At 42.0% G+C, this 13004-nt stretch overlaps 1 protein-coding gene across 5 annotated transcripts in view; it reads right to left on the minus strand.

Moving 5' to 3' along the window:
* Positions 1–13004, minus strand: part of ATP8A1 (ATPase phospholipid transporting 8A1) — a 151009-nt gene that overhangs the window by 98650 nt on the left and 39355 nt on the right. For all 5 annotated transcript variants that reach the window (XM_069977578.1, XM_069977579.1, XM_069977577.1 and 2 more), the window contains 2 exons: positions 6502–6547; positions 3863–3903 (listed from right to left, as the gene is read on the minus strand). In XM_069977578.1, coding sequence (XP_069833679.1) covers positions 3863–3903; positions 6502–6547 — 87 coding nt within the window. The remainder of the gene's footprint in view (positions 1–3862; positions 3904–6501; positions 6548–13004) is intronic.

Below are 13004 nucleotides of genomic sequence, written 5' to 3' on the forward strand. Positions count from 1 at the left end.
AGTGTGGGATTATTTTCAGCTAAACAGACCAATTCCTCCCAATGATCAGCTATAAAAGCATAGTTGCCCCCACATCTCCTTGTGCAAGGATGTAAGGAGAAAGCTACATAAACTATGCGGGGAACTTCACATGGCTCTGTACACACAATGACTGAGCTGTGTAAACCTCCCTAAACATTTAAAGGGGTTACAAAATAATGGCCACCCACTTCTAGAGACCACCACCACTCTTGTCTCCGATTCAGGTGTGGTTTGCAATTAACCTCACTTCAATGAAAGAGTTGCAAAACCCCGCCCAAACTGGAGACAAGAGTAGTGCTGTCTCTGGAAGAAAGGGGCCATGTTTTTCTAACACTGGATAACCCCTTGAAGAACATTATACTGCATCCTTATAAAACATTAAAAAACACACAAAGAAAACTTTAAACATTAAGATAATCCACTGAAATAGAAAGTTTAAATACAGCCATGCATGGTACATAAAAGTGTCAGTATATACGACATCCTAATTCAGTCCAAAGCAATGACGTTTACCATGTTATTTATTCATAAGAACTGCTGTTCTCTTTTTGAAAAAGACAAAAACAGTGAAACGAAGCAGGGAAGGCAAATAAGAAGCTACCATACTCTGTCTTAATGAATATCAATTATTTCCAGTTAGTGAACTCAGTAGAACACATTAAAGATTTATCTACGCTGCCATTAACATAACTGCATTACCATCCGTCCTCCTGCTCGATGTGTCTCTTGGCACTTCCATTAAACCGAATGAACAACAAGCCATTCACTCCGTAATCTCTCTTTGTTACACTACCATTATAACTCACACCCTCATAATACATTCTTTTCATTTACAAGATTCTCAACATTTCCGGGAATTTGGGATATTTTCCAGAAATGTCTCTCTATTAGAAGATCCAGCTTGTGTATGGAGTCTTACAGGCAATGCTCCCTGCGAAAAGGTCAGACATTGGCCTAAAGCAGGGATGAGAAACCTTCGGCCCTCCAGCTGTTGCAAAACTACATTTCCCATCATGCCTGGACAGCCAAATCCAAAGCTTTAGCTGTCCAAACATTATGGGAATTGTGGTTTTGCAACAGCTGGAGGGCCGCAGTTTGGAGACCCATGGCCGAAGCTGTCAAGGCATGATGGGAATTGTAGTTTTGCAACACAACTGGATTGCCAAAGGTTCCCCATTCTTGATGTAAAGGGTAATCGACCTTATGAGACATCTTTCCACTTTCTGGAGAGCTACTTTGCATACATCTCCCCTGGAAATCATTGCCTATAAGACTCCCTACATTCGCTGAATTTTTGCAAGGTGAGCCACAAACCCTCTCATACCAACCTGCTCTGAAACATGGGAAGGGCAAGAACCCTAAAACGGCAGTCTACAGATGGGCTTTATGGTTCAGCTAAAATCCCTAGTCATGTTTTAAGGCTACCGATCCAAAAGAAAGTCTGGACTGGCATTACTACCAATATAACAACTCCTATTGGAAGGGTGCTGCTGTCTTGATGCACATAAAGTAGACAATGTGGTGCTCACTATCATCTAAAGCAAGCAACACAAGTACCCCAAAAGATTAAAAAAATGCAGCACTCATCATTAAGACATTAAGAGTTGCTTGAAGAAAAGCTTATTTGGATCTAGTCTATATAATGTGCATAAGAAGCTGTAACGCGCCAGCTTAGCTTCTTCTACCTTCTCATGCAAGTTGCGTGGACTAGATCCAAATAAACGTTTCTTCAAACAACTGTTTATGGTGACTGACACATCTTTTATCTTTCTGGAATACACGTGTAAAGACTCTTTAATAGGTAATACACTATATAGGTAGGGTAGCTACCTACAGTATAGGTGGCACTGCAGAGAATATTTTTTGCAGAATGTATGAAAAGTTAATGCATCTATAGAGCTTTGCATTACCAACCAGGTGAATGGGACAGCTGACCAGCACATAATGAGGAAGGCCCCCTCTATACTTCTCAATGCTACAAGATCACAAAAACCTGCAGAAAAGATTTTGTACCTAGCCATCAGTGTATGCCTTCATCCCTAAAAAGATGTCCTTTAAGTGTAAAGAACACCAATGTCAGATCTCAAGTAGACATACAGATTCTAGGCTCTCTGATCTCCGTCATTATAGAGTGCTTCTCTGAATTTCTTTACAGTCATACACATAAGTTCCTGGCAGACAAGATCATTAGATAAAAGGGATTTTGCAGGCTTTCTGGGTTGTGATTTTTCTTATACCACAGGGTATTCAGAAACCATTTTAAATCTTAGTGGCTGATAGAATCGCTCTTTAAATGTACAAGCCTAGGGCTCTGTCACAGACATTGCTGACATGGCATTTAAGAGGTTCTTCGTTTGAAAAATAGCTTTGTGATCCTTCGTTCTTTCATTTTTGTTTGCCCAAAACATAAATGGGTCCCACACAAAGAAAAAGTTGCAAATCTTCCCAATATAGATTTTGTGTGTCGACTAAAAATACTGACCAAAATACTAAGTGTGAACCCAGCCTAAAACTTTAAAAAAAGAAGAACCAGTACCTCTCTCAGAGCTGTGACAGACACCTCAACCAGCCAGCCAATACTTTCCATACTGGCAAGAGGCAAAACCCTTCAAAAACAGCCCTTTACCAATTGGTGGCTCTTCTTTGACTAAAATCCCAAGGAGTAATAAAGAAGGCGTGCAGCATGCCGGGAGGTGTAGTTTCCCAAGCAGCACCTGAAATTGGAACAGTATTTACAAAAGATTCCGAAGGACGATCAGGGCGGCATAGAAACATGGCAGAGGCTTCAAAATGAATGCAGGGGATTGGTTAGTAAGCCCAATAATGTTTGGGGGATTTTGGTTCAGGAGAGAATTGTCAGAGAACACCTTTAAAAGGATTACTGACATATATGGTGCTACCTATAGGTGGCACTACATGTAAACATAGAAACAGTAAAGTCCCCACCAGGGATGAGCGAATTAACAGTACAAGCGAAGAGCTAGGTTCAACGTCAGCTTGTAAGCCGGTCCCCTTTGAACTCTGTGGCGCTCCTCTCTGGGTGCCTGGAAAAGCTGGATCCAGTCCTGGAAAACCGGGAGAGGAGAGGAGTTCAAAGGAAGCCGGCTGAGCCTAGCGCTTCGCTAGTACTGCAAATTTGCTTATCCCATTTGCTTAGCTCATTAACAAAACAGCCCTGGATGAGAAAGGAGTATGATTAATGGTGGCTTACTACTCCACTATTCTTTTGAAGCCCTCACCAAGTTTTTTTTACACAGGGTAAAAAGGCTACAAACATGTTTAGGCTGTTCATAGTGTCACAAAAGCAGTCATGCTCCTCTCATGTGACTTGTGGTTTTGACATTACATGTATGGAACAGTAATGACAGCTGGCAGCGGTGTGACAATAAAGGAAAATCTTGGATTTTTTGGACAGGCTGCACTACTCTGCTCCTCTGGTCACATCCTGAAGGCACTAGGTGCAACATATTTAAGCAATTGCATTGCTGCAGTACATGGGATATTATAATAATAACAAAGCTGACTGAAACAATAGAAAAGAAAAATATTTTTAAGCAAAAAAGTATGATTTCAACATATTGCATCTTTCCCCACTGCTGCAATGCTTTTCTATACGGTCTTCTTGATGCTGTAGTTTGTTTCTTTATACATTGTCATTATGTAACTGCTACAAACGCAAATTCCCTATTCTCCACAGAACAGTATGTTTCTAGCACTACAAATATGTTGTCCTTGTGTGCTTCGCTGTCAGATATTTCTAATTGCTCCACAGAGACAATGAAGCTTTATTGAAAACAGGTAGCATGTACTCTAAGCAGCAAGACGGGCAGGAGAAACAAACCTTTTCCCAGTGCACAATCTCCCAGGCTCCATTACGTAAAACTGAAAGGCAAAAAGAGAAAGGTTTTTCTTATGACTTTTTCAAATGACTTTAGAAAAATCAAAATAAAAAAAATAAATAAATACAGTCTTGGAAATGAAGTTATTATACTCTAATGGTTTAGTTGTTAAATGCAACAGGTTACAACTACAAATGGGGGATGGCACAAACTAGCTGGTACTACTTGACCCTGGGGCCATGGGGTTGCACCTTGCCCAGGTCATCAGCTGTATGAAGTTTATTTTTCTCCCATGCTCACTTGCAAGACACATGAGGCTACATGTTCCTATATATCACAGAGAGGAAATGTAAAACATAACTTCTAATGTATACATATAAAATACTGACCTCTGTCAGGAAACACTAATCCAAAAATTATACCTGTACTTACTACATACAGTAGGTATTGGGTCACTAGCAAATCATAGCTTGTATAGGTTCCTATACTAGTGACACAGGTAGCATCTAATAGTTCTCAGGGTTTTTGTTCAGAGTTAGGGTTAGGTTCTGGTCCCTTATTAGGGCATCAACCTACCTAGGACAGGACAGCTGTAGGACTTGAGATTTAAAGGGGTTATCCAGAGCTACAAAAACTTGTCCACTCTTGTCTCCAGTTCAGGCATGTTTTGCAATTAAGCTCCATTTACTTCAATGGAACAGAGTTTCAAACCCCACCCAATCTGGAGGCAAGAAAAGGGGAAAGGTGGCCATGTTTTTGTAGCATTGAAACGGATTTGAAGAGAGGAAAAATCTCAGGCTTTCCTTTATGACCTGAGCTCTTACAGTATAGTGGGCAACATGTCAATTTGTGGGCGTCAGACTGCCAGGAACCTCACCGATCCTGAAACCAGGACAAAATTGTCCCCAGATACAACAGTTCGCATCACACTGGTGTGACCAGTGCTCCACTAATATTTCTATGGGGCCACAGAACATTTCTGAACACTAAACTTCCCAGATTCGTGGAGGTTCTAGTGGTTGAACTAATCAGTATATTATCCGCATGCTCAGAGGGATATACTGCTATAGGGTATGCATACACATAAATCCACTGTGGATTTCATCCTGCAGATTTAAATATTATAAGTAAATAGCTTAAACCTCCAATGGATTAAAAAGGTTGTCGAGGTAAAAGAAATAATTGATAGGTTCAAACTGCTGTGGACAGGCTACTAAAAAAGGAAGATATAGCAAATCAAACTGGGATCTTCACTTAAAGCCAACCCTTCTACAAGAAAACACAGAAGCTATGGTAATGCAGACCATGTGAACTACCCCAATATTACCAGCAACCTGGGTATCAGCAGAAGAGTTATCAGTTTACACTGCGGGGACAGCGGTACCCCTAAGAAAATCCCTTAAAAGCAGCATTTGTCCAATCATGTACTAAACCAGAATTACATTTCTACACACACTGTATGGTTGACAAAAGACTTGAGACCATTAAGTTCAATCAAGGACGATCACCATTCTAATAATCTACAGATTTTTGTATATTTAAGGCTCTGTTACACAAAACTATTAATGGTCTTACTTGGCAGATTACTTGCTGTTCAGGTCAATAATCGTTTTGTGTAATAGGACATGCTGAAAGGTCATGATCAGCCGACGTACCATGTCGGCAGATCATGATCTTGTGACATGCTTAATGTGAATGTACTAGCGGTACATCGCTTTTCTGTTTTTACCATGAATAGACCGGCACAGGGATGCTGGGGCTGCGGTACTTTTTCTGAACCTTTCCTCCCATTGGGGCCTGCCCACATTGGGAGGAAACCTCCTACCCTCTATGACACAGCTCCATCAGAATCAATAGAGCCACGTCACACAGGGGAGGCGGTTTCCTTCCACTGAGGGCGGGCTGGGCCACCTCCAGTGCTTCAGGCCAGGCCAGAGCTCGGTAACAGACTGGCGCTGTGCGTGGGAACTGGGCCGTAGTTCAAAAAAGGACCGCGGCACCGGCATGCCTGTGCCGGTCTATTCATGGTAAAAACAGAAAATCGATTTACCGCTGGTACATTCGATTTAAAGATCCCGATTTTTGCAGTGACTTCTGCTGGGCAACGCTCTGTGCAATAGGTGTGGTGGCAGCAGACCGCCACTGACTTTAATAGGCAAGCCAAACCATCTAAAGAATGTCCGGGCAGCCCCTCCGGCTCCTCACTGCTTGCTGTCTGTAAATGTAATAACACAGGCAGCGAGCAGAGCATGATGGGGAAGAGAGTGCTGAACTTACAGGTTAGCATTAGCATCCCCCTTATTATTGTGCCGTGTACTACAGCATTTAGTCTCACCAGTGTAGCTGCTGGGATGTAATAATTCTCATATTCTTATATCTCATTAAGGAAACCCATTTCTCTGCAGGAAGTGCCTGTGTGTCTGTTTGTGTACTAGGAGGATTAAGACATCCTTAGAATCCTTCAGGGAACATTGCGTCTATGTAGAACATACTCCAGCTGCATGCCAGTAAATTCTTCCCTTGAAAATGAAACCAGCTGAAGCATGTACATCGTGACCTTGTCACAAGACTGGCTCCATAACCTGCTACAATCTTATCTAAGGATCCAAGTGAAAAGAAGACTGGAGAACTGTGACTTTACCCTGTGTGATTTTCTTGTTGACGAAATTGTCAGCTTTGTGTCGCTTCTGTAACAAGAAAAAAAAACAACACAGCATTAGTAGCATAATATTGTGTGCAAAGATCTAATACCATCTTATTTGATGCATTAAAATAGTGTTCCCCAACCTGTGGCTCTCCAGCTGGTGCAACAAACTACCACTCAGTTTTGAACAGTTTCCTATTTTGTTCGGGTTGGGTGGGAGGTAAAGTGCAGGGTGGGAGTCAGAATGTTGGGAGGACCTTGCTACAAGGGAAATTAACTAAAAGGTGGACCCATCAACTGGGGAAACTACATACAAGGGTGGGCCTAATTATTAGCTATAGGAGGTTTTTTTGTTGTTTTTTATGGAGGTAAGACTATATTCTGGGGGGGACCTGGATAAAGGGAATATATACATATACATGGGCAACCAAACCCACTTACCTACCCATAGTGTGAGATACCAAGGGGGCATTATTACAGTTTGGGTCACTTAGTGCAGAGAAAGGCAACTGGAGAGCTGGAAGAATTTGGAACCTAAGTTGAGGGATAAGGAAGGAAGGAAGTAATGTCTGGATCATCCCACTGGGGACAAAGAAGGGAAAGGGAACAATTGCAACCAGAGACAACTTACCCTGTGAGTTACTAGATGTAACTGCAGTGTAATCTCTAATAGATTTTATATATATATGTATGTGTGTGTGTGTGTGTGTGTGTGTGTGTGTGTCATTAATGCATGGAATACAGTTAAAGCAATGGTTTGCCTACATAAATAGCAACCTCTTAACATTATGTATGCCTATGTACTAGTGTGGCCTCTGCTATGCTAAATGCAGTGCATCACACAGCTGCTTGAGGGTGAAGGGAGGATCCACAGAGTGAACATGACAATAAGGGAGGCCCCACAGATGCTTACATGGTTTAAGTCTGGAAAATTAGGAGGCCAAGGTAGTCTTTGGAAGTTTATTATGGTGGTGAGCTGCTCCACAGTAAAATGCTTTGCAGTCTCCATGTTGCTTATTTGCACTGCTGCTACTTCTCCACTCACCACATCAGTTCACAAACTGCACGGGTTCAGAAATACCGCCACTCTTGGCACAAAAGGCAATAATATTCTGCAGCTCTGACAGCCTATCACACACCAAGCCACCTCAGGACACGCGACTTACTTCATGAGCTACATGTTGCCAATGTCAAAAGTAGGAAGTGGTTACAATAATGTGACTGGCCAGTTTATATATGAATATCAGCTGATGCACATATACAGATTACAGCTAGGTGTAGTCTGGCAATAATTAACCTTATAAACCGCAAGCTACGTCTAAAGTCAGCTGCTCCCAAAATCAATGCGGAATGCAGTAAGCATATATTATAGAGCTGGGTGCCACTAACAATCATTACCACCCCAGCTGATTTATACACATTTAAAGTGTCAGTCTTTTTTTTTTTTTTTTTGCAGAAATCAATAGTACCCAGGTCCCCCCCTCCTCTCCTTTCTGTCATCCACTGCTCATTATCAGGAAATCTCGACTCTTTTACATCAGTCAAGTCCTGTGTAACCTATGGAGAGGGGAGGGGGGAGGGGGGAGATTAGTCGCCAGCAGAAAACAAAAAGCATTACACAGCGGGACCTGTGTGAAAGGTCAGTGCTAATGTCAGAGGAGATAGCCCAGTGATGTAGTTGTAAATTAACTCTTTGTTGTCCTGTTTGATGCCTCATCTCCCTCAACCCCTCCCCTCTCCGTAGAAAACCATGAAGACAGGGGGGCACCAGGTTGTGACCTTAAACCCCACATGCATTTTGCCCTAAGCTTCTTCAGGGTTGCTGAGGTGAAAACAAAAGGAGATCCTTAGTTTGTTAGCTTACACACTGTATTGTCTACATCAGTGGGCAGAGACAGCCCCGGCTTTAAGGTTTTCACTCTGCCTGTTGCTCTGGGTTTATGATCCTAGATGATGACGTCACCCATAATGAAAACTTTACATAACTGCTGTGTCCAACTGGTGTAGTGGTCTAAATGCTCCTGAAGCCTACAAAGATTACAGCCCCTGGATTAGTACATGAAGCATCTATATGATGTGACTCCTGTGCCCCTGGAATCACCAATGTAAACATTCTCAGGCTGTGACAAATACCAGGAATCTTTCTGCTATTTTTCTTCCGTCTATTAGTCTGTTTAAGACCACCTTGAATGTTCAGGCCCCGGTAGCTATGCATAAAATTCTCTTAGTTAGCCTTTAAAAGACCCTATGGCCTGCACACTATGTGCGGGTTACAGTGTATGCTATGTTTAGTCAGTCCAAATGTTCTTCGTAGCTGTCAAATGGTATGTTCTTCTCCGTATTCCTAGTTTATTTCTTCATTACTGACACTTGCATTCAGTTGCTGAAGTTTTGCTTGGTTTATCTTGTAAGCTCCTAGTGAATTACTATTACTATCATTTTTGTTACCTTCCAATATTGATATGTACTGCTTGTATGATTCTTCTTGAAACTGCTGGCTGGTCAGCATGGTGGGGTGGGGGGCTGGAGGTATCACTGAGTACAGGAAAGCTACAGGTAGGACCCAGGGAAAACAATAGTTACAAGTGAAGCCCTGTTCTGTAGTCTAGTAACCTGCAGGTGTGCCTACATCTGGTGCATGCTGAAATGCAGACAGCTGTAGAGCAGAAAACATTGGCTGGGCCAAGCCTTTTCCATGCTAAAACAAGACGTAGGCTTGGCCAATGTGACTGTACACCTTTCTGGTGGAGTTTATGAACACACTGGATATACAAGCACAGTAGTGAACCATCCAGTTCAGTGGTTGTTTGGTCACGTCACTGTTATTGTGCCATATTATTATAGAACCAGAATGTACTAGACGCCGATATGAGAGGGGTAGACGTAAAGAGCTTTTATTGCTTCAATAAGACATGACCATTATCACAGTGGATGCTGCACTATAGGAGGGCTTTATTATAGTTCTTTCACCCATGTAGTTCATTTCAGATCATTATAACCTGCCATACATTACATTGTTACACATAAATCTTTAGAGAATCAATAAGCAAAGGGATGGCTTCTCCGCTCATATACCGACGATGCATCTCTGCACATTCAAAGATCAAAAGGGATGTTGCAGAAAAATCCATAGCATGACTGGAAGGTCATCTACTAAATAAACTGTGTTATGCGCAGGCACAGACTGACTGACAAGCCTGGCAGCAACACACCGCAGCTCTCCTCGGGTATTGATTATGTGAGAAGCATAGGAAGAATCGGTGAGTAATTCAGGCCAATAATCACACCACAACAAGCATAGCGGCTTCCTAAACCCAAGTGCTTGTATTAGTACATCATACTTCTACACAAATTAAGCATCGATCTGCAATAAGGAAGGTTCCATTAAAAGTATGACAAAAAAACAAAGCATAACACCGGGATCCAGGCAGCCAGAGACATAATAAAATGATAGATGTAATATTGATTCTGTAAATCCCAGGAGATATAGGACCATAACCTGCACTTCTAACTTAAGAAATCTCCCAGGATATGTGCAGAGTGTACAGCCTGGAAGCATAGCACAGCTTACCGTACAGTAGCAAGTGTTATTTATAGGCTTCTAAGAGAAGAAAGAAGAAAAAAAGCATACAATATGGTAAGTGTATGAAACTGGAGATGCTTCAGTGCGGGTTGAAATATTGCACTGGGTGAATAAATTGACTTCTTCTAGTTCCTTTTCTGGTTCTACAGGCCCATTGCAGGCACCCATATCAGTGGACACAGGGCAGGAAGGGCGCTATAAAGGACCTGCAACTATACAGAAAGCTGTGATGCACTGTATATTCTATGGCAAACTCCGGCCAGCACTCCAGCCGGTTAGCACTGTGCAAGGCAGTACACAATCAATAAGAGCAAGGAATCCCGGCATTCCAATTGGTTACAACTAGAGGTGTGCGAACCTACAGCACGCTTGGGTCTGTCCAAACACAAGTGTTCGGCATTTGATTACTAGTGGCTGAAGGTAAATACAGCCTATGGCCATGTTCACACAACGTAAGCTTTGCATAAATCACAGCAGTTGTTGCAATTTGCAACAACAGTGGTGATTTATACAAAACATACAGTACGTGCTATATGAATTAATGGAATCCCTGACTGAGTGTATCTACATAGTATACGCTCCGGCCGGGATTCCATCGGGCTGCATGAAAAACTGACATGTCAGTTTTCTGCGCCCGCTATTCATTGAATAGAGGCCGCAGAAACATGTCAGTTGACACAATAGAGCGAGCGGATCTTCTCTGACACGGCTGGGTCACAGTACGGCCAGTGTTCTATGCCATGTGAACATGGCCTATGGCTGTATCCATGTTTCCCAGCAGCCTTAGGGCTGCATCCAACTTCTTCAACCACTGGTAGTGAGATGCTGCACGCTTGGGTTTGGACATCTCTAGTAACACCACTAAACATGTTCCAGCTCACACTAGAGCCGCTCTCTTGTAGAACGTGTGCAGCATTGTTCCAATAAGTGATTAATCAGTGGGAGTCTCCTATTTATTACTGTGGTCGAATATCTCTCTCCATTCAAACACTTTTTAAACAGGAGGAGACACCAGTCATCAGTGGGGGTCCAAAGCAAACTTTTCATGGAAGCTTTAGTTACTAAATACTTCTTTTACAAGCAGTTACATGCTTGTGAGTTCTCCAACCCTTCGGCTTACTTCTTATTTTATGCTCATAGTCTTGGCTGGCTACCCTACTTTTGAGATGGTAGACTCTCCTTTAGCTCTCCGACTGTTGCTAAAAACAAACCTAAACACCTGAACCTGAACACTAAACAGGCACACCCTTCTGCTCTTCAATTTTTGGAGAAGCAGGGTGTCAAGCAGGGATGGGGAACTTTTGTCCCTCCAGCTGTTGCAAAACTACAATTCCCATCATGCTTAGCTTTGGCTGTCCAGGCATGATGAGAATTGTAGTTGTGCAACAGCTGGAGGGCCGGAGTTGCCCTCATTCCTGGTGTAAGGGCTGGTTGTTGCTCCGTATAATGGTGCATTTACACAGATAGATTTATCTGACAGATCTTTGAAGCTCAAACCAGGAACAGACTATAAACAGGGATCAGGTCATAAAGGAAAGACTGATTTCTCCTCTTTTCAAATCCATTCCTGGCTTTGGCTTCCAAAATCTGTCAGATAAATCTTTCTGTGTAAACGCACCCTAAGGCTGAGCGATCAGTTGATATGTAAACAAATACTATTTTATCAGCGGAATGGATTGGCTGTGCAGGCCTATAAATCGTCATTTGTCAGCAGCGCATTTCCCCATGTAAACAGGTGATGTTCTACCGACAATAACGAAAAAGCACCACCACACAAACACTACAGCGATCATTCATGTAGCCGTACACACCCAATAATTGGCTAGGTCCTTTTAACATTTACAGATTGACTTGTATATAGTTGATGAGAACTTGTAGCAGGCAACGGTGTAAAGAGATTTACGATGCACATTATAGTGTCTGTATCCATTTACATATAGGAATCCTATACTTCTTTTTATATCCATATATAGCTATATTATATGTTATAGTGCACAAACAGGTAAAAGTCACTGCAGTTGTGTGGAAGTTTTTAGGCTTACAGTGCAGTTGAGCTTTAAGATACCAACTGCAGGCTGGCACTGAACCAGACATTTGGCTGCAGCATCATGATGTCACTGTTTGCAGTCGATATCAGGTTTCTGGTTAATTGTGCAATGTGAATTGAGTAAGCATTCAGGGATAGGATTGGAATAACACTCATCCATCCTCTCCACTGTCCTTTGTTCACAGAGCTGGCACGTATGCACACAGACTATACCACTTACACAATGGATCTGCATGTATTATTACAGACAGGACACCAACATAAAGAAAAAGACTGCATGCATTAAAGGACTAACATCTCACAGAAAAAAAGGCACAGCCATCTATTAGAGCAATGAACAATAAGTATTGTGATGTCCTTACAATTGAGGACTAATTTTGCTGGAAAGGAATAAGAAACATACTACCCAAAGGAATAAGAAACATACCACCCAAAGGAAACATGTAGCTTAAAAAATAAAGCTAACATGACTGTTGTAGATGTGTTCTTATGTGTAATATACAGTATAAAGATCATATATTATGTCTAAGATATGGCCCACATTGTGATTGTGGAGCTTCCCGCTACATTTTATTAGGAGGGTTTGTAGATGATGTATACAGTAAGTTCCTATGTCCAGGACAGCCTATATGAAAGCATGTATCTAGGAAATTTACCCTTATTCAGAACAGAAAACATACATAAGGGGTGTGGGCTTTAACGTACACATCAAAATAGATCATATGGTACGGCGCTAGTGTGTATTGCCCCTTTAGGCTGGGTTCACACCTTACATAATATAGGTTTTTGCTTCAGTCTTATGGCCACAAGTTGTTGCCCATGTTGATGGCCTGACTGACTTTTCATGTACCTTGTGCCATTTTATTATCC

Source organism: Dendropsophus ebraccatus, chromosome 7 (assembly GCF_027789765.1).
Source record: "Dendropsophus ebraccatus isolate aDenEbr1 chromosome 7, aDenEbr1.pat, whole genome shotgun sequence".
NCBI classification, from domain to species: domain Eukaryota; kingdom Metazoa; phylum Chordata; class Amphibia; order Anura; family Hylidae; genus Dendropsophus; species Dendropsophus ebraccatus.